At 46.2% G+C, this 22478-nt stretch overlaps 1 protein-coding gene across 2 annotated transcripts in view; it reads left to right on the forward strand.

The window, feature by feature from the left end:
• Window positions 1–22478, forward strand: part of cntnap2a (contactin associated protein 2a) — a 146654-nt gene that overhangs the window by 112062 nt on the left and 12114 nt on the right. For both annotated transcript variants that reach the window (XM_019869397.1, XM_019869396.1), the window contains 5 exons: window positions 5151–5307; window positions 5994–6121; window positions 11667–11837; window positions 16523–16741; window positions 21363–21599. In XM_019869397.1, the coding sequence (XP_019724956.1) occupies window positions 5151–5307; window positions 5994–6121; window positions 11667–11837; window positions 16523–16741; window positions 21363–21599 (912 nt within the window). The remainder of the gene's footprint in view (window positions 1–5150; window positions 5308–5993; window positions 6122–11666; window positions 11838–16522; window positions 16742–21362; window positions 21600–22478) is intronic.

Here is a 22478-nt window from a genome sequence, read left to right on the forward strand (position 1 = left end):
ACGAAAAAGTTCAGACACCTCAGTATTCATGTCTGTTTATTCAAACTATGGTCAAATGTTATGTATATGAACAAACCAGCTAGACGGTACAGTCTTAGCCAGAGTGACATATCGCACAACAGCTAAGAAATGAAAGAGGTTTAAAACTCACCCCGTTACAAGATATTCGAAGATGATATTGTAAAAAAAATAAATAAAAAAAAACTAATACAGGAGCTGTAGCAAAAATAAAATACAAAAATTCTACCCTCATGGTGGTAATAATAATCTGGTAGCATTATTTTAAGTTTGCAGAATTGTACCACAGGCTATTATTGCCTTAAAAATGTAGCGAAAATGTTTCATTTCACATTCCAAAAAGAGGTTAATGAAAGTGGAGTGAAGGAACAACATTGTCCCGAGGAGTGAAGGTGAATAAATGGTGGTCGCAACGTGCCAGGGGACTCAATGGCGCCTGGCCCAGAGTTAAAGGCTGCAGTTCCCCACAAAATCCCCTCAAAAATGGATGGATGCATGGATAAGAAACAGTTCTCAGATGCCGCCATTTCTAAACTGCAACCACAAAAATAAAGAGGCAGCCAACACAGATCTTCGGAACAAAAGAAAACACAACATGCTCAAGAATGAAAGCCCGAAATCCATCATGCGTCTGACAACAAAGTGCTGTGATGGCACGCGGAGCAGCCCGTTGTCAGCCGGATGCGCGTTTCTTCATGCCAAATACAAAGCAAAAAAAAAAAATCTTACATGTGATTTTTTTTTTTTTTACACTTGACAGACACAACAAAGAGATGTTTTATTTTCTTGTTTTGTTTTTCCCTTGAAGGAAGTCATTTTAATTTGCTTGCGTGCGTGCTATTGAGTACTGTGGCTCATAAGAACAGCAGCATTGAAATTGCAAACAGATCAGTTGTTGAAGTTACTGGAATGACGGGTTTGGTAAAAGCTTCCAATATCGCTCTTATTTTGGTATCGATTTTAGCAAGCATCATGGCGAAATGATGTCGCAGGCCAGATCTGGAACCCTGGGCCTTGAGTTTGACAAGTGTGTTACTGCATATATTTAACTGTCACATTTGTTTGATTGTATATTTAATGAGATGTTTTATTTTCTTGTTTTGTTTTTCCCTTGAAGGAAGTCATTTTAATTTGCTTGCGTGCGTGCTATTGAGTACTGTGGCTCATAAGAACAGCAGCATTGAAATTGCAAACAGATCAGTTGTTGAAGTTACTGGAATGACGGGTTTGGTAAAAGCTTCCAATATCGCTCTTATTTTGGTATCGATTTTAGCAAGCATCATGGCGAAATGATGTCGCAGGCCAGATCTGGAACCCTGGGCCTTGAGTTTGACAAGTGTGTTACTGCATATATTTAACTGTCACATTTGTTTGATTGTATATTTAATGCACTGTTTTACTTTTTTGACCATTACCATCAATCTTTGAAAAAAATGGATTTACTTACTGAAAACGGCCACAAGAGGGCAGCCGGTATCAGTATGGGCCGAGTATCAGCCCCCGTTGCAGGTATCGGTACCTGGTATCGGCGCTCTCCCATCCTTGCTGTTAACTATGGTAGTAGTATGATGGATATTGGGACACGCTTCCTTAAGCGCGAAACAACGTACCGTGAGCAAAAATTCCCTCCTGTGGAAAGACCTTTGCTGTGTTGTTGATAGTCACTTGGTAAGGTGAAAAAGGCTCTTACCTCTGATTGATGCCACGGAAAAGAAGTCATGGCCAAAATGTCCATCGAGTGTATCCTTTTGAAATTCAGTAACTCGTCTTATAACCAACACAAAAGGCTTTTTAAAGTCATTTGAAGATATTTATCGACAACGTGTGTCCAAAACAGCAGCTGTGAAGCTTTTCATTTTATGCTACTTGATGTTTTTTGCGGTCATATAGTCCTTTCAAGTTTGCGTTTAAAAAGGCAGCAAACATCACAGCTTAGTGTGACGTCCTTGATGAATATATTTCAAAGTCGCAGTAGTCGTCGCTCACCCGGGGAGATTTGTGAGGCTGCAAACATCTGATAGAAAAACATTGCATGGCTATACTTCAAGGAACACGATTTATGACAGATGTACTCGCTATTTCCCTGTCTGATAGGCTTGAAACTTTTTTTTTTCCTTTTTTAATGGCTGCGCCAGGCGTACCTTATAGCATGGCCTTTCCATTTGGAATATCATGAATTGAAGACTACAATGAGTTTGCCATCTTCATACCAGAGCTGTGAAATCCCTCCCGCGTGCATTGAGGTGTTGCGTTTCCTGCAGCTGTGGAGAAGTTCTGCCTCCTCCATCGCCATCTGTCTGTCACCACTCTTATCTCACTCGCCGAGTCCTTATCTTAGGTGTCCTTCGTTATGTATTCTCAGGCCCTGACTTTCATGTCTTTCATTTTTCGTTTTTTTTTTTTTTTTCATCTCCCTCGATCACCCTCCTTTATATTCATAAGCGCTGCCGTTATGTCCTCTTGTATGACGATTCCGATGGATGTGTTGGGAAATTAAATGAATGATCCGGACAAATGAGCGTGCTTTGGCAGAAGTCATTTTCTTCATGATCTATCTGTCCATTGGCCTTGACCGGGGGCGGGGACGACACCCCAATAAAGGCACGGCGATGACTCCCTGGTAATGATGATTATGGTTGTTTATGTCTGGCAGACGCTTTTCAATTGCAATGACTGCCCGAGGTTTGTACCCTTGTGTGTACACTAACCGCGTATATGTGTGTGGGTTGAAGGGGGTGCGGTATTGTGTCTTTTATCAAGCAGACATGGCAATTAGAGGCACGGCTATTGATATGAATTTTTCCTCCCTCTCCATCCCCCTCTCTCCGGTCCGACGTGTTTTTTCATTCAGTGGCCGACGACACACAGTGATGACCTGCGATATGGTGCGCGTGTTTTTGTGTGCGCGCGCGGGCGTGTTGTGTTGATGGGCTTCCCGGTATGCAGAGTGAATTTATCAGAGCGTAAAGTTGTGACTAACAGCGGGAGACAGAAGGAGCCTGATCCTGTAAATTGTCCGCGCTATGGGTGCTCTCAGGTTGAAACTGTTGGTAAAAACTCATTATTCTGCCATCGGCCTGTCTGCTGTGTTGACAACGCGGACATCCCGCCTCGGACTCTGTGCTGCAGGCAAACAGGCGCTAAACTGTCCACTTTGCTCTCCAGTGCCACAATTTAATGCTCCCAGAATGCATTTTTTTAAGATAAAAGACTCAGGGAATTGCATCATTGGAAAATCTCATCAACAGCAGTCTCGTCAAAGGAAAAAAACATCGGAGTCATCACAATATTCCTGTTCAGCAACTAAAGAAGGGAAAACCGACAGGACCCGTCCATCTCTCTTCCCCAAGGTTACGCAAGCAGATAGCTGTCTGGTTTTCTAGCAGCGGGACCCACAAGGCCACATCCCAGGTGTCCTTTTTTTTCTATGCCAAATGCCACTCAAAACTTTTGAACATGGCTTTTCGCTACCGACGCACAAAAAACAACAACAACAAAAAACCCGCATGCGTTGTTCAAAAGTTTGGTGCTCGTTAGCACCAAAGCAGGCTCTCCGACCAATGGCGGGACATTCGGATGTTTTTGTTTTAGTCAGCTACTTTCAATTTCAATTTATGCAACAGTCTAGTGGAATTTGTGCTACATTACGGTTTAAGCTCCAAACAAACGGGCCGCCATTTAAATGTGTTTGCTCAGCAGCATGCCGAGTGGACAAAACTCTCCAGTCGTTTGAAATGCACGGTAGCCCGTTGCAGATCAACCCGTACGGGATCGACGGGGGAGGGCGGCCCGTATTTCAAAACGTAGCCTCAGATCTCGGTCAGAGCAGCGGGGGGTTTGCCAAATTGGATGAAAGAGCATCCGAACTCAGACGAATAAACACACGACGAGATTAGATGCCAGGCGAGAGACGTGGCATGGCGAGGCAGACGCCGTACGGAACTCGACCAAAGAGGCAGATATGAGACATGAAGGCAGAGCAAATGCGCACCTAAGCGCCAGCGGCGAGATAATGGCAAGACGGATAAAGGTGGAAAAAGAGCCCCTGAGACCAAAAGATATGAAAGAGCCAGAAAAAGGTAGGAAGCCTGGAGTCAAGAGAGGGCTAAATATGCGGGAGTGATCGAGATCGGGGAAACGGCATCAGGGTCGAGGGGTTCTTTGAGCGGAGTGATGAATAGGTGGGCCGTGACAGGAGGAGGACGGACGCGCAAACGAAACACGCTGACTTGCTGAGATAAGCACAAAGACAAAGGACGTACAAAATCTCCTTTTCTATTTCCTCCCACACACATTCACATGGAAGACTCTGGTGAAGTCCCAGGGCGATCTTAATGTGGCTCCCACAACCCCCCCCCCCAAAAAAAAAACAAAAAAACAATATGACAATAAAATGAGGCTAACAAAGAGCGGCCGGTGCTGAGCAGATCGACAAAGCTCCGCAGTCAGCTCTCAACAAACAAACACAAATGACCAAAGAGCAGGAACAGAGACGCTCTGGCAAAGATGAATTGATCCACTACTTTGCGGATCCGCCGCACTGAAAGCGTTTGTGTTTCCGGGGAGATGTTTTGCTCATTTTATCACATGCATGTTTCCTCGGATGTTTTGAGTGGTTATAAAAAGCACTTCTCGGCGGCGAAACAACAACCGTGCTTCGATGACGTTGATCATCACATCTTATTGAAGGCCTTTATGAATGTCTGAGGATTAGGGTGCAGAGCATTCACACACACACACACACACACACACACACACACACACACACACACACACACACACACACACACACACACACACACACACACACACACACACTGCGCTTAGCCTGAGTCCTCTGTCAGTCCAATTCATGGACATGATCTGTGACTCGGTGAGCCATCCGGCTGGGTATAATATATTCGACTAATACATGACAGTCACCATGCGGTGGTTATCGCCAACCTGAACTCACATGAACGCAAGCACCCGGAAATATTGAACGAATCAACAATGAATCCGTTGGTCATCAGAGTGAGTTTCTGCACTTCAGCAACTTAGCTCTCGTTTTGAGTTTTCTGCGATTGCAGGGTAGGGAGACGACACCGCCGTCAGGTACACCCTGTGATGACTTTGTGTTCTTCCTTCCCCAGATGGGACTCCCTACACATGGTGGGTGGGCCGCGGCAGTGAAAAGCACTTCTACTGGGGGGGCTCGGGTCCCGGCATCCAGAAATGTGCCTGCGGCATCGACCGAAACTGCACTGACCCCAAGTATGACTGCAATTGCGATGCCGACCACTCCCAATGGTAAAGTTGGACTCTCAGGTCAAATATAACCGTGTGGGTCATGCGGAAACATTGTTGGCACTCTTTGTAAAGTTTCCCGCTGCCATTCACCCATCAAGGCGCCAGCCTTGGCAAAAGGGGGCAACGCGGTTTCAGGACGTCTCACTCAAGGACACCCGTTTACCATCTGAGCCCCAGTGGCTCCGAGGGATTATTTGGAAATCTTGGAAACGAGATTTGTCGAGTTGGCCTTTTCTAACAACATTCCTAAATTACAAATCAACAAACTCGGTTCGGGTCCGAGAACCTCTAAATTGTTTCGGCAGGTTTTGACCTTTGATTTAATCCTCAAAGGTCACCCACAGGAATCCTGAACAAAACTTTTTTTTTTTTTTCCCCCGCCTCAGAAGTTTTAAAGCAGCTCATTTATTCTGGAATTCAAATAGTGAAGGTCACGGGACCTATTAAGCACACATTTTGTTTCATGATCACACACACTCCATGACTGCATATTATGCCATCGCTGACTGTATGACTCTCAGCTTTTTTTGCTCATCTGTTGTCTGTCTATTGTGGTGAGCGGTCTAAATTCATTATCACGATGAATTCATTGTTTTTTTTTTTTTACGTTCACTTCACCTTCGGAACTGCGCGCCATCGAATTCAGAGTTTGGAGTTTTATTCAGCTCTTTGACTTTGTCCTCCAGGAGAGAAGATTCTGGTCTTTTGGCATATAAGGAACACCTGCCAGTCAGCCAGGTTGCGGTGGGCGACACCAACCGAGCTGGCTCCGAGGCCAAGCTCACCGTTGGGCCCTTGCGCTGCCAGGGAGATGGTGAGTGTTCTCATTGCTATAACTATCGAGTATCGTAGCCGGTAATGACGTGCGGGAAAAGACAATCGCCACCCGTGGCAAGCTTAGTGAGTTATTTCTTTCTTTCTTTTTCACCACAACTGAATTTCACCGTACCGAATAAACACCCAGTGACAATCGAAACGTCACCTCATGTCACACGGATTGCGCTTGGTGAAGGTTATTGCGTGAAACCCAAACAAAAGCCCGCTCTGCAAATCCAAATCAAATGAAGGCTGAATGTGGTCGGTATGGAAGTTCCGAGAAAGCGAAGTCCCGGCTGCATGCTGAGCGCCGAGGAGGTTCTTTCAAAGTCAGTTAAAAGGTCGCCACTGTGGCTCAAAGCCTGAGCGCGCTGCTTTATAATGATCAGGCGATCTTAAAAGACGCTTCAGTATGGGCGGGGGGCCTGTTCGGGAAGACGAAACACAGAGAGCGCGGAGTGGATTCATTGCAGCTACGAAAGATATTTTAAAACGTAAGGTCGAGTAAGCGCAGTAGCAGTGGCCTAATTAACAGCAAATATGTGCATTAATGACCGAAGCTGCGGAGGAGGCTGTCATTTTGGAAATGCTCAGCTTGTTGCAGACGCGCGGCTGCGTAACCTTTTTGTGAAGGGTTCGGCAAAGGTTAAATCAAAAGCACACCTCCCGTCCTGTTTGCGCACTTATTAAAAGCGCTCCTGTTGCAAAACGTTTAGCAAATGGCAGTTTTGGGGAGAACATGCAACTCCACCCAAGAGGCCGGCGTGCTAACCAGTCGACCGCCGCGCCGCCTCACTGAGAGCCACCCCACAAAAATACTCTACAAAGTATGAATACTGAACTAATGTCATCGCCATTTCCTCACCCTTCTGTTTAGTGTGAGATGTGGCCATGTTTAATTGAACGCAAAGGTATTATACTCAAAGGAAGCCGTGACTTATTCTGTTGTGTGAGTAGCAGCAAGTGACTACGTAGCTTTATTCTACCTTCTGTCCTCCATCGGTATTGTTCTGCCTGTCAGAGCGTCGCTATATGTCGCTGGCATAGATAGAAGATATCGAGTATTTCTCATTCATGGTGATTACACTGTAAGCACGCTTACTGCATTTGTGTACTTTACTTAAAAGGAGATAGAAATTACACTACAATCAATGAGAAAAAGGCTGTGTCCATGTGCAAGCTTGAAAATGCGTTCATGTACCACTGTCTTTTGTGGACCTTGAACCAAAAAAAAACCTATTGCCACTCTGGTGTCTGTAGTCCATGTGACTATAAAGTTGTAATATGAAAGGCATGTCGGGAAAGAAAGTACTTGGGCCGTTATTATAGTAATTACCCCCAAGAAAAGAACAATTTGTACTAATGGTAATAGAAATAGCCCATTATGACAACGACTTAGCGGTGTCCTGTCCACTGAGGCGTTGTTAGAAACCTTTGGAAAGTGTGAAGCCTCTTTTAGACTTGACTGCTGCTGGTCTGACCGGCTCTTAATTAAAATACCAGAGGAGGGAACAAGTGCAAGCGGGTCACGCAGAGCAGTTTGGTCCACGAGGAGACAAAAGTCGCATTTGAGCGTGGATGGTTCTCATATTTGCACATGATCCTGGAAACTGTTTGAGCTCATTTGTGCTAGTGGGTGAGAAAGCATCTGAAGATGAGCAGATTTAGTCATATGGATGCATGTGGGGTCTTCACGTTCGTGTATTTCTCTGTACTTTAAAGCCTGATTTTGTTTTGTGTGTGTGTGTGTGTGTGTGTGTGTGTGTGTGTGTGTGTGTGTGTGTGTGTGTGTGTGTGTGACACATTTCCTTGCCGTTTCTCTCCCAAAATTAATCTCATCAATGCACTCTCTGGCTTTTGGTCAAGCGGAAGACATCCGCAGGTTTGGCAGCTCCTGCCCTATTGACCATTTGTGCCCTCACTTCTCCTGCGCTGCGTTGTGTTCCGACCTGCGGCGTTTAAGGCCTGCTGATTCATTGCCCATCACGTCAGTCATTCTTGACAAACGTTTCACAGTCGATCAAGGAAAAGAGGCTCTGATTGTCTCTGTGTGCCCTGCGATGGGCTGGCAAGTCGTTCGGGATGCACCCCGACTACTGCCCCAAGATGGCTGGGACGGGCTCCGACGCGCCCGGCGACCTTCGTGAGGAGAAGCGGATGAGAAAATGGATGGATGGATATATGTATCTTGGGGTTACTGTCTGAATACTGTCAATATTCGGTTTAAAAGGGTTATTGACTGCATGCAAACATAGTCGCTGACATTCGCACCGAAACAGGTACCGATTGGCCAGAGGAGGAGACGGGGGACTCCTTTGATATCGTTTATACTAGTAACGGAGTATTACTTTTAATTTGGCGATATGTTAGCTTTTCCTTATTAAGAGTTCACTCTAATAACTAGTTTTGATCCCTGGAAAATGTTACAATGTAGTATTTTTCCAGAGGTCATTTAGTATGGCCACGCAAGCATGCCTCAATGTAAGCTAGATCAGGTTCCTCCCCGCCGCGGCGCCTCGTTATTCGACCGAAAAATACTGCAAAGTGCACTTCACAGAAGTTGTCACATTTGACAGACCATTTGAACATACCGCATTAAACTTGGAGCAACCACAAACAAATTATAGCCTACCCAACCGTCTGTGGTCAGCCCGAGATCGTAAAAGTAAAATGCACTTGACGGTTTTCCCTAATTGGCTGCGCAGTAGGATGCAACCATTTCTTGTTGAACGGAGGCGGGGTCAGAGTAAGGGTGAATTTTAAATTGGTGATTAAAACGTTGATACGCACGATGGAGACTATATCGGGACTATCTAGGATACAATTTGGAATTTCGTACTGATAGATTTATTGCCAACAGTAGGGGTGGCAACTGGGGTGTCAAGGCATTTGGTGAAGGTAGCAGCTTGCCCGACGGCAACATTTCCAGAAAATCAACATTATGATCCCATGGTATGTGCCTGCTTAAATCGTCTCGAGGTCTCCACGCCTCGACTACATCTCATGCTTGTATCAAAAAGCCGCTCTCAAGTGTTATACCAAATGATTGCAGCTCTCAAATTCCTCATTTGTAAACATGAAACTGAATGAGTTCCTTTTAACTGATGTTTTTTTTTTTTTGTCGTAAATTTTGACTCACGGCTTCTGTTCGTGTTTTTCCCTATTTCATGATTTTATTTTGGAAATTGTAGGACTTAGAAAATGGATAGATGGAATACAGGAGGAGATGCAGGGGTATATTTACAACTGGGGTTTGACGTAACAAAGTAAAGCGGGTGTTCAGGAAAGCAATAACCTGAGCGTAAGAAAAGCAAACATGGATTTAATCTCTGGTGCAAGGCAGCTCGATCATTACGATGATAATACTTTGTTGACGGCACATTTTTCACACTCAAAAGAAATAATGGAGTGGAGCCGTGCTATCTCATTGCTCGGCACGAGTGGGGATCGGAGGAGCCTTTTAGCGCTCGCGGAGATGCATTTAAAAACCACCGAGGCGTTCCGTGATAAAATAGCAGACTGTGAAACTCTCGGTATGACCGACCGGAAGCGGCCCGCCTCTGTTCGGGATGCGCAACGTGACAAAGCACCTGGCCTGGCTCCTTGCCCGTGTCATACTCATGATGGGCCCCTCATCAACAATCTGGCCGCGCTCTTCCTAATGTCGCCTCGTCGCGGAGCTGCCAACATACATGCAAACAAACGGTGATGAAATGACCCGCGACATCACATCTGCCAAAAGCGGACCCCCTCTCTCGCTTAACGGGGGCCGACGACAAACTGACATAGTTCGCACAGCGTCCGCTCTCCTTCGACCGATGCAGTCTTGTCGAATGCAGGAAAGCGCAATCCTCATTTTATTTGGACTTTCCACGACTCATCTGTGCAACTCGCCAAAATTCACTTTCTGTCCCACTCAAATTTCCCGCTCCTGCGACCTGAGATCCTCGCGGCTCCTTCTCCATCACCCGGCACGTGTCTTCCCCTTTTGTTGTCGCCGCCCCTCCTCCTGAAGCGCGACTCGGCCTCAGGCGCTACTTCTTTGTCCTCGTGTCCGTCTTGCTTCTATATGTCGCCGTCAGCTTTTTCGCCCTCTTTCTTGCTGGAGGCTTTTGACGTTTCAGGCAGCGCATACAAATCAACATCACACTATTGTTTGCCGTCCTGTTTGTATATCACTGTGCTCGGACATTGTCAATGCAGAATGTTTCACTAGTTCTAGAAACGGACTTTGGTCCAATGAGAAAGTGTGCGTGTGCTGTGTTTTTCAGCTGGGCTCCATGGTTTGGTTTGGTGTTTTTTTGTACCATAAGGTGAGAATGAAGATTCAAATGTAGTCATGATCTTATCTGTGTGTTTTTCAATCAGCGAGAAAACCCGAACCAGCAATAAATAATTCTAATACTGTAGTCCTGGAGTTCAATAAGCAGTGCTGTGTCCAAATCATCCAAACAGCATTCGTATGTGCCTGTGCAGGTGGATACTGTACACGCGTATCCGTGGCCGCTATCTGCCCTTGCCCCCGGTGACGGGATGTAAGGCAATCAGGATAGCAGGGGTCTAAGCTTTGTCATGCGGGAACACTTATCGCAGAGATTCAGGAGGCGCACACGCACGCACTCGCACATTCGCAGATGGACAAAAACTGCTTGTTGTGCTTTTACAAACTTGTGTCAGGTCGAAATGAACTTGGTATTCCGAGACAATGCTTGTCAATTAAAAGTGGATTTACATTCCAATCGTGTGAATGGGGTTTTAGAGCCACAATGAAAAAACATCCTTCCATCCATTTTCTATTCCGCTCAGGAGGGTCGCGGGCGTGTGCCGGAGCCTATCCAGCCATTTTCTATTCCGCTTGATCGTCAGGAGGGTCGCGGGCGTGTGCCGGAGCCTATCCCAGCCGTCTTGGGGCAGTAGGCGGGGGACTCCCTGAAACGGCTGCCAGACAATCGCAGGGCACAATGAAAAGAACAAAATATTAAACTAGGAGAGCAAAAGTGCGAAAAGATTTTTTTTTCTGCAGTAAAATGAGTCGTGTTAAGGATCCTGTCAAGTTCTAAATTTTGATACTTTGAAAATGTCTTCTCCCCTTATGCGCGCCGCCCCCTCCCCCCCACCTCCCCAACAGTAATCAGGGCCGCGCAGAACCATGACAAGGCGAAAGGAGGCGGCGACGGTGGCGTCACTTCATCAACCACAGTCTGATAATTCATCAGCAGCTGTTTAGCATGAAGCTACTTTGTCTTCATTAGCAGCCGCTTCTTCAGCTTCAATCATGAGTCATTAGAAAAGTTGTTATCAGAAGCCGAGCCAGATTGAAACTCCTCTCACCTCCGTGTCTCCGCATTCAGAATGGAAAGACGTGGCCTGATTGCGCATTATTTTTTTGTCATAAATTGTTCATTAAATTGCACTGAACCTGCAGAAATTGACTTGCTACATGAAAACCTCTCCGTTGGAAGTGTGAGTTTTCAGTGACAAAATCTTTGATGGAGAGGTATCGGCTTCCCGAGGGTTCTCAACCTATTTCTTTTTTTTTACAGATAACTACTGGAACGCCGCTTCGTTCACAACCCCATCGTCCTACCTTCACTTTGCCACCTTCCAGGGGGAGACCAGTGCTGACATCTCATTCTATTTCAAGACCAGTGCACCGTACGGGGTCTTCCTGGAAAATCTTGGCAACACAGATTTCATCCGTTTGGAGTTGAAATGTACGTTTTCAACCCTTCACACATACCCCCCCCCCTTTTCCCCCCTGTGGTGTGAGATGATGGCCGAGACCAATTATTGATGAAAGCTAGACTGAAAATGTAGTTGCATTAACTGGGTACATTTTGGAACTCTGTTAAACACAATCACCCCCCCCCACAGAAAAACAAAGAAAATGTCAAATACGCACGCCGTCCTCTCAGAGATTATCAGTATGTAACATTTTGTCTCTATCAATCTCTGCAAGTGCTTCGGTTTTCAAATCATCACTTCTGCAACATTCCTAGGAAATGCCAATGGCTTCCATTTCTCACAAGCTGTTTTGCAAAAAGACTTGCAAGCTAATCCTGTGCTCCTTGGGGGCGATCTGGTGCCCGCTGGGACCGTTTTGGTGACTCTGGCCTGATGCAACTTTAAAAGCCACTTTTATGAAGCTTTGCCAATTTCAGAAGCAAAAAAAAAAAAAAAAATCCTATAATCCCATGTCCTTAAATGTTTTAGAGACAGCACCGGCAGATGTTTGAAAGAAATGGAGGCATTAATGATGGCTACTAAATGATGAGACATCTGTCCCACGTCCCCTTTTCAGAGTCTCTTTTTCCATGTCCTGCAGCAGGTTGCCACGATCCTTTTCCAGCAGCCCAAATTACTATCCGTGCGGCTATGGTAGATTTCACTCTGATTAAGAGTGTTAAAAGTGCAATTAAAATGGCAGTCTTCGGTTTAATCATGGTGTGTGTGTGTGTGTGTGTGCGTGTGTGTGTGTGTGTGTGTGTGTGTGTGTGTGTGTGTGTGTGTGTGTGTGTCCTGGCACAAATGCGCACACAGATAGATGACCATTTGCCTCTCAGTGAGAGCCAAAGTGGATTTGAACATTTGATGTCAAAGGGGACTTGCTGACCGTGGGCTGCTGCTGTGCCAAGCCCGCCGTCATTCCCCACCGCCCCCTTTTATTTATTTATTTTTTTTATTATTTGTCAGATGCCAAGTGCCGAATGATTTTGGAACCAAAGAAGACTATTTATTTTTGCAGATAGACAAAGCAGCCAACATGCCTTTGAACCATTTTTGGATGTCAAAGTTTCCCAAGGGGTGCAATGTTTGTCTTCCAAAGGTGTCTACGACTGCAAAGCACATTCCTGAAGTTTCACTCATGACAAAACGGTGTTGTCAATGTGTCACAAATCACCACCGCCCACTTCGAGCGCCCCCTCCCGTGCTATCACCTCGCATTTTCCCCCCCACACGACGCATTGTTGGACACGCAATCACAAAAAGGAACGGTGTGCATGCGTTCACGCACTCGCTCTCTCACCCACTTCCCCACATCTTCACACACTCACTCTCTGCCCACTTGCATGGTGCAAAAACTGTATTTTCCACAATCCCGTCCGCCCATGAAATGACGAGCATTAGACCCTAATAAAATGACTGACGGCGCAGGCGCTCCCGATTTCTCACACGCGCGCGCACACACACACACACACAAAACATTGTGCAGTATGCACATGACTGTGACCTTGGTCGACGCGAAGCTGTCAGGTGGATGCGATTTGTCTTGGAATCTCGCTAGAAAGGAGAAGGCAAGGACATAATTGGGAGGCTGCAAAGAAGACTACCTGTGAGAGCCTTGCCACTAAGAGGATTTGAGGCCGTATAGAAGACTCTTAAAATGCAGGAATACTTTACCTCTGGGCGCCTCCGTAGCTGTCTATGCGCCGTTTGAGACTTGGACACTTCTGCCCCCAAGGTCAGCAACATTCTCAGACATTTTCAGATCAGGATTTTAGCGGAGGAATATACTCGACCGGATTGGGACTTATAAAATTGTATGAATGTCGGTGTTGGGGGAAGACCTGACAAGCCCTGAGATGTGTGAAATTCCAGCCACCGCCAATTTTTGTCTTTCTGGGCAGTATCTCATGATGGATAAGTAGCAGAAACCAATATGAGCCTTTCTGTTTGGTGAAATTAGTCCGCAGTTGATATTTAAACCATTGCATTTTTCATGTTGCATGTTTGTCTGGTGAAGCATTCGGTCCTATTCCAGAATATTTTCATTGAACTCGAACTTGGACGGTCTCAGGGGTGTTTCAACGTCCACGGTTGCGCATGGATAAAAAGTCATCGATTAAGAGAAGCCAAATTTCTGTATTGATTCCCTCCACAATCAGGGTGCGTCGTCACCACCGTTGATTTGTTTGTCTGAGAGCAGGATTAGACTAAAAACATAAATCAAATCAAGGAAGAACCCAGCAATTTGTTTCCATCTTAACATCCAGAATCATGTTTTTCTCTTTTACTTTTTTATTCATTACATTTTCCTCAAATTCTCCCAAAATTTACTGGCCATGACAAATTGCAGGCATATGCAGGAGGTGTGGGTATTTTTGAAGGTGCGCAATTGGGTGCCGATCCAAATGATGATTGTTCAGCCCTGGCAGATATCCGTGCCCCGTGTGATTGTTGATGCCACTTGGCTCCCTGCGCCTCCGTATCCAAAGCTCAATGGAGAAAGCGCGAGGGGAAGATGAAGATCAGGTGGCGTTTCTCAAGGCCAACATACAAATGTTTTCCACGCTCGGTTGAATCCACGCGCACGTGACTTGGCTATGCAAATATCTCGGCGGCGCACGCAAATAATGAAGTCGTTTAAACCCTGCGGCGCATTAACGTTCAGCGTGCAGCATGAAATAAGTGCTCTTCGTCCCTGCCCTGCGGACCCTGCGCTGTTCGACAGGGATCGTTAATCCAGTCTACTAAAGGCCGTCACGTTGCTCGGACACTCGGCTGTTTGTCTCCGAGGCGTCGCTTTGTGAGATTTATTTCATCGGTTCATGCACTCCCTTTAACCGTGCGATACTATTTGTCATGCAAATCATCAATCAACAGTAAAACTGGTAGGTAAGTAAAGGCGAGTGAGCAATAAAGGAGCAGACCAAACGGAACGAAAGGATGGCAGGACTGCAAAAATACGGCGGTTGTTTCCACTATCGACGACATACAATTAGCCTCTCTAATATCGGAACCAAATGAAGCAGAAACGTAGATCGTGCTGCTAAGTGGTTATTAGTCTTTTGGATTTCTGCTGCCATATGGCGCCATCCGCAACGTGTGCCTTTTTACCCGCTTCGCTCTATTCAAAAGGCACACTGCCGTGCCGAACGCTGGGCAGATTGTATCAAATTGGCTTTTGATTGGGCAACTGCAAATACAGACTTTCCAGCCGCAAAAAATAATTGCGTCCTCATTGCTGCTTTGTACCCTTTAGAGATCAAACATGAATGGGCGCGTCGCAAGTGCAAATGTCATTCATTTAAGCACACAAATTAGTGATTTCAACTGTGAATTGTTTGGCCTCTCCTCTCACTTGATTCCACCATGTCACACCACGATACCACACACACACACACACACACACACACACACACACACACACACACACACACCCTTGGACTGACTGATCATCGGTTACCTGCAGAGAGGTCAAAACGTATCAGGTAGTGTCGTTCCCTTTCCAGTGTCAAAAGTCATGTCGAATGGACAAAAAGAAGACACAAATACTCAAAAGATTACCGTTGTGGTCTTGAAACGTAAAACATTGGCTCTTGTTGGAATGTAAACTTTTCATCTCAGGGTAGCGACAAGCCACTCCCTCCATGACACGCATGCACACAAAACCAGCCATGATGAAAATTAATCATGCAGCCAAACAAGGTCATCGTGCTCTATTAAAATTTGCTGTCATTTGTCTTCATGCATTTGTCTGCTTGGGCTTCAGCGGCCGCCCCTGCCATGTCGCCAATGAACGCTAAGCGACGGCAAATAGAAATGGGAAACCGCAGTCACTCTTGACAGGAATGTATGTCGTGCAAAAGCCAACAGTTGCCGGCGCCTATCGACCTTGCCTCAGAGATTAGCGCTTCTCCACATCGGTCACGTATCACCGGGCAGAAATCGATACCGGCCAAATGAATTACTTTGAAATAAATGAGCCATTAGATTAGAAATGGAGTGCACATTTACCTGTACAGATGACTGCTCCAGAAGAGGACGTTTGGGGGCTTTGGAAGGTGTCACTTTAATTGCGGAGTGACGATTGTTAACGAGAAAGTAGAATTCCTTCAGACCGGGCATCAAGTGTCGGCATCCTGGGATCTGCAAAAATAGGGCCTATTGTTTCCAAAGGGCCTCTGAAAACAGACTCGCTCGATTTAGGTCTGTCCTGTATGATGAAACGTCATTACACTAAATAAGGATGACTTGAGTTGAGTATGCTAAAATGTCCCCATGGAAATTCGGTGCACATGAAGAAAGGCTGTTTTTGTTTGTTTGTTTGTTTGTTTGTTTGTTTTTTCATGCGCAGTGGTGTTCAAGTTAACGAGATGGCATTTTAAATCCATTTGACGTCCCATCAAGAGGACATCGTTAGCCATGATGTCTGCTAGCCGGAGGTCGAGCTGCACCGTATTTGTTTATGGAGTGAATTAGTGGTTCGCGCGTAAGGCAGTTGCGGTTTCGGTCTCTCACCTGAACATGTTCTGAATGGAATTTTGCTGCACCTCTGTAACTCTCGGAAAAAGAATACCCCCGTATGTAACTTGGACGAGTGGTCCAAGACCCACCTAAAACGGCTCAATGACATGCACGCAGTCAATGATTTTTTTTTTCTCCCCTTCATACACAGCTCCACAAGTTGTCTCGTTTTCCTTCGATGTGGGAAATGGCCCGGTGGAGTTAGCGGTGCATTCTGACGCGCCTCTCAACGACGACCAGTGGCACCGCGTGACGGCCGAGCGGAACATCAAGGAGGCCGTTCTCCAGCTGGACCGAACTCATCGTGTCTCTCAGCCGGCGCCGGCGCAAGGGCACACGCGTTTGGAACTCTTCAGCCAGCTCTATGTGGGTGAGTCCCGACAACCGAGGGGCAATCTGTCCGCTTACTGTTTTTGCAAAGAAAGGACAGTAAGAAAACAGCTCTGGGTTCTTCAAGCAAATGTGGTGCCATGTCATTGCAAGAAACTGTTGAAGAAAATGGCAGCGCAGCGACCTAGTGCACGTCTGCCGCACAGTTCTGAGCTTCTTCGTTTGAATGTCGGCTCCGGCCCGTGGGTGAATGCCTGTGATTTTTTTGCTGTTGTTGATATTGCCTATCCGTGCCCTGCGATTTGTCAGGCAACCAGTCCACTCCGTTAGCCCGCTTCCCGCCCCAAACCACCTTGGATAGGCTCAAGCTTTCTGGCGATGACAAGTGCGATAGAAAATGGAGAAGAAACTGTTGAAGAAAATGGCAGCACAGCGACCTAGTGCACGTCTGCTGCACAGTTCTGAGCTTCTTCATTTGAATGTCGGCTCCGGCCCGTGGGTGAATGCCTGTGATTTTTTTGCTGTTGTTGATATTGCCTATCCGTGCCCTGCGATTTGTCAGGCAACCAGTCCACTCCGTTAGCCCGCTTCCCGCCCCAAACCACCTTGGATAGGCTCAAGCTTTCTGGCGATGACAAGTGCGATAGAAAATGGATGGATGTTAATGAAAATGCTTTTTGTCCTATCCCTGTAAGACCTCCCGTGTAGTATCGGCTACTGGGAATATTTGAATGTTGAATGCCTTTTTTTTTCGTTCGAGTTAAAGAGGGCCCAGACTCCCATGGAAATTTTCTCCTCAGCGGCTTCGTTTCATCTTAATTCAATGCTAATCCCGCACTCCCAATCACATTAGCGTTTCATATTTCATCACGCACGGACGCGCGCTTCCTCGGGAATTCCTAAGTGATAAAGACTTTTTAATGAAGGTAAATCAACATCCAATAATGCCACGTGTGGGCTCTGTGGGGGTACATAAAAAAAAAAAAAAAATGCAACCGTGTGAGGTCACCTTTTATGTGCTTTAACACGGTGACTCGCGTTTATTTTCAACGGAACCAAAAGGAACACTGCATAAAGAGACCTGAGCCGATCATCCCTCATTTGAGAACGGACTCACGTATCATTTGGTTAAAGAGATGTGCCGTGTTCATGATGGGCCTAATCTGCTCTCTTCCTTTTTCTATGATGTGATCTCTCACTGTGCTTTCCCATTTCCTTGTCATTATATACCGTCCGTCGTGGACAAACCAAAACTTGCAAGCTGCAGTCATAGAGATGATTGGGCCAAATCATGTCATCAGCAGATTGTTCCAAATGGCTATCAGTCGCCCAACCTCTCATTGGATTGCCTCGCCCCCTTTCACAACCTCCTCCCCCGTTCCTTGTCCCCATTTGCCTTGTGGCGAGCCTCAGTGATGCCAAAAAAAATGGACTTGACGTGGCGGGAATGCTCTTTGCAATCTGATTCGGTGTTACAGAGCTGGAACTTCAACGGCCCCCATACGGCACCTCATTCGCGCCGGTTCATTTTTCAGCGTCCACGTTGGCCGCGCCTGTACGAACGCTTGCCAGTGACACAAGAAATAATGAAAGGGGAATTAGGGGACGACTTGGAGCGCCGCAGAGGGGACAGCGCGTTCTTATTTCTGATCATCAATCAGGCAAGAGAGCAAGACCTGGACTGGGCTCGCCTTAATATGCAAAAATTAGCACTAAAAAATCCTCCCCTGCGTCAACACACCATATAGAATGTGTGAAATATTCAAAGCAGGAAATCATGTGCACAAAAAAAGTGCGTACAAAGTGGTTGTTTGTGCACGCGGAGTAGCTGTGGCTCCTTGCGGGTCACTTGAAAGTTCAAAGTGAAATAGTCAAAGAAAAGCTCCATCACGGACGGGGGGACAGCGTGATGGGAAGCTTACTTTAGGGTCGGGATGATTTACAAAGGACATCATGGGAATCTTGGCATCGCAAGGAACCATTTTTGCCGAGAGACATTTGAAGAGGCTGTTGAGAGCCAGCTTGCTTGACCGGTAGAGGTACGACTTGCTGCAACTATTTCCCACGCATGAAGAGTTCGTGCACACAAAGTAGTAATTGCTGTGCATGAAATAGTCATTAGCGTGCACCAATTAGTAGTTTTATTTTGTTTTTTTTTTCCAAATGTCACATCTGCGGCTCAGTGTGAAGCTCCGTTCAGTAAACGTCGGGAATTACTGGCGTGCATTTTTGCGTCGCATTTTGTGAGGTTCCAAGAATGAGAGCAGTCGAGAAAAAAAAATAGGCAATGCATGGCGAAATGAAGACAATGAATGCAGATTTGTTTGCAACATTTGATAACAGGGCGGAAACAATTGTTGGCTCAAGTGTGCACTGATGTGTCTGTGTCATTTCACACCAAAACAAATTGCAGCCCTATTATGTGTTCCGGTGCCATCTACATCTCTTTTCCTCTCAGTCAATATGCTCCCCATCAAGCGTTGGATTGCTTTAGTGTTTACTGCACAGTGGTTCATTTGCTTGAATGGCCTTGAAAGTGAATGTTTAGACCATCAACCTTCTGCCATTCACTACACACGGTTAACTTTGAGCTCCCCGATTCACCGGATACATGCATGTCATCCTGAATCTCACATTTCGTTCGTTGAACCACCCCGCTTGATGCCTCGCCCTCAATGAATGGTTCATTTATCGCTTTATTTTGATCGTTTTTGCATGCTCACTTTCTCTCTTCTGTTTGGATGTTTTTTCTTGTCTCCTTTTTTTTCTGGCTTCCGCCCGATCGGATCAAATCAACCTCTTGCTTTTTGCTTCTCACTGCATGTGCGCGACACCCCTGTGACAGGGAAACCGGCCTCACCCACCTGCCAAGACAGTAGGTAACATTTAATGAGTGCAATAAAATGTGTCCGTGGCATCGAGTATAATGGCACCTGAGACGCTCCAAGTCAAATCTCGCCCGCACTTCTGCCGCATCTTCATCGCCTGTTGCTTTATTAACATTCGCGAGGATGAATGTGCTCTCGCATCGATACTTGTTTTGAGTCATGCTGCACTTCCCAACGTTGACGTGAGGAATTACCAAACGCCTCTTCGTTTCAACACACACGTCGGCTTTTCATGGAGGGATCCATCAACCCCGAGCCCATTAAGCCTCTTCTAACGAGGCAATGCATTGCTGCGAACCAACAGATATCAAATCCTGCGCTGCAATATGAGAGTGTCGGTGATAACATCGCCTTGGCATATGGAGGCTTCAGACTCTGTGGTTTTTTTTTTTGTTTGTTTTTTTTAACCGATAAGGTCCAAACTCAATCTAATCCCAAACAAATGGCATCTTAAAGACCAACCCAAATAAACAGAGCAGAGGTAAAAGAGGCAAACCTCCCCGCATCCTATCACGGAATTGTCTTTCGATAGCTCTGCAGGAGGTACAAGAATGATTTTATGAATGTAAAATTAGTGTAGCATAAGCGCAATTGGCAATTATGGTTAAAACAAGGAGTTCGCTGGAGATAAGGGCCACACAAAAGCGGATTCGAAAATGGATGGATGCAGATAATATTGAGATAATTTTGTTTCTTTAATCATGGCAAAATAAATCACACAAATATTGGTTGTTTGCTCATCCATCAACAAGCCAACATTGACAGCACCCGGGTAGCTGTGAGAATAAAAGGACTTAGCGTGCGTGCCCGCTTTCTTCTCCATCGGCCTCAGAGCCTCGTGTCCGTTTAATCAAGGATGAGTTTGAAATGAGGTAAACAGGTGGTGGAAACCTCCAGCCAATCAGTGGCACAAAATAGATGAATTAACAAGTGTTTTGTTCAATCCGCTGCGGAATCCAAAAATGGAAGAGGAAGAATGGAAAAGCCCAGCTGCATCTCAACATGAATAATGCATGATGGGAAAAAAAAAAAAAATGAAAGTCATCTTAACGCGGTTGGTCATGGCTTTACCTGTGTGCGCGTGCACGTCCGCGTGCATCTTTAAATGGCCACTTTGCTGTAATTGAAGGGATACATCTGAGAGATTTTAATATCTAAAATGCCCCTCGGCTTTTGTTAACTGCACAGCACTGTGACTGTTTAATGCGATTGCACTTTCAATCTATACCTACGGGTGTCCTTTTATGATTGTGTTTATTGCGATAGTCATTAAGGCACATATCAATCTACCTTAAAGCCAATCTCTGTCCACGTTGATGAGCAGTCAGACAGTAACAGCGCAAGGCCAAAAGGGCGCAGGATGAATGGCTTTGGAAGCCCCAAGGCTAAGAATGCTGCGGATGCCGACCGCCGATGTGGGCATGTAGGAGGCGCTCGCTGCGCGTTTAGTATGCAGCTAATACCGGTCGTGTATCCATCGACACATGTTGGCGAGTGGGATTTTTCATTACGACATTGTGTTCATTAGGCTCGGCCAATTAGTGAGAAATCGAACCGGCTGAAGGTTATTCCAAGAGCGGCAGCTCAGTTGGGGAGGTTCGCATCACAGCAGAGGTTCCTCCGGGCGTGAAGATGGCAATGTTTTTGAAAGCCATTCAAAACAAAATGTTGCCATTTTACATTCCGACTGCCTTTTCTGACCCTGACTTGCATGTTTTGTTTTTTGTTTTCTTCTTTGGCGTTGCTGTTAAACGCTTCCTCTTCGGTGCGCAGGTGCCGCGGGGGGCCAGAGGGGCTTCCTGGGCTGCATTCGAGCTCTACGGATGAACGGCGTCACCCTTGACCTGGATGAGAGGGCCAAGGTGACGCCCGGGGTCAAGCCCGGTTGCCGAGGCCATTGCACCAGTTACGGCATGTATTGCCGCAACGGGGGAAAGTGTGTGGAGAAGTACAACGGGTACTTGTGCGACTGCAGCGCCACTGCCTACGATGGCCCCTTCTGCACTCGAGGTGAGAGAGAGGGGAGAAAAAAAAATGTAGTTGAGTCCAATTCTCCATAGGAAAAAAAAATATCGAAACCATTTTGGCCATGTTATGGGCAATTTTAATCATTGTGTTTTGTGAACATATAACTTCATTGTTCCTATTAAAACAGACTTTTTTTTTCGAACAATTCAAAACATGCTCTTGTCAAAATATCGCAGGGATCAAGACGCATATCTAAGATTGTACGCTTAATTTCACGCCTCTCTTTTTCGAGTGCTAAAACCCTCTGCAGCTCTGCTTACCTTTTGGCGGGCCATGACCGGTGTAAGAAAAGACTGTGGCTCTTTGACGCATCATTCGTGACTTGAGCTAGACGGCTTTAGGGCTCTGACGAACCCTCGCCGAGTGCCCTGCATCGAAATGCCGCTTCACCATGTGTGTTTGAATGGCAGGGGTGTTGCACTCATAGGGGGGGATGCGTGTTTCCGAGACTTTCCGAAAGCGTAATCCTGCCATTGCCTGAAAGGGGCTCTGGAGTGTGTACCCGCTTCGCTGTTGATATCAGCCCCGAAAAACATTTGAGGAAATATTCAAAGGCACTTCCTTAAGCTTAGTGTCACCTTGTAACTCTTTTTTTTTTGTGTGTGTGAGGCTGAAAGCTGCTTGGGGAGTCATTAGCTCTTGCAGGTCTCAAATCAAGTTTTCCGAAAACGCTGCGCAAAGAACTTTGACATCGCCATCAGAGCCTTTGTGCTAGCTCTGACGGGATCCCCGACACGTGAATTAATTTGTTTCCTAAACCTTTTTTTTTCCCCCCCTGTGGTCTTGGCAGGCTGGTGACATCATGACAGGGAAAGTGTGTGTGTGTGTGTGTGTGTGTGTGTGTGTGTGTGTGTGTGTGTG

The sequence above is a fragment of the Hippocampus comes genome, unplaced genomic scaffold (genome assembly GCF_001891065.2).
Source record: "Hippocampus comes isolate QL1 unplaced genomic scaffold, H_comes_QL1_v1.1 scaffold149, whole genome shotgun sequence".
Classification (NCBI taxonomy): Eukaryota; Metazoa; Chordata; class Actinopteri; order Syngnathiformes; family Syngnathidae; genus Hippocampus; species Hippocampus comes.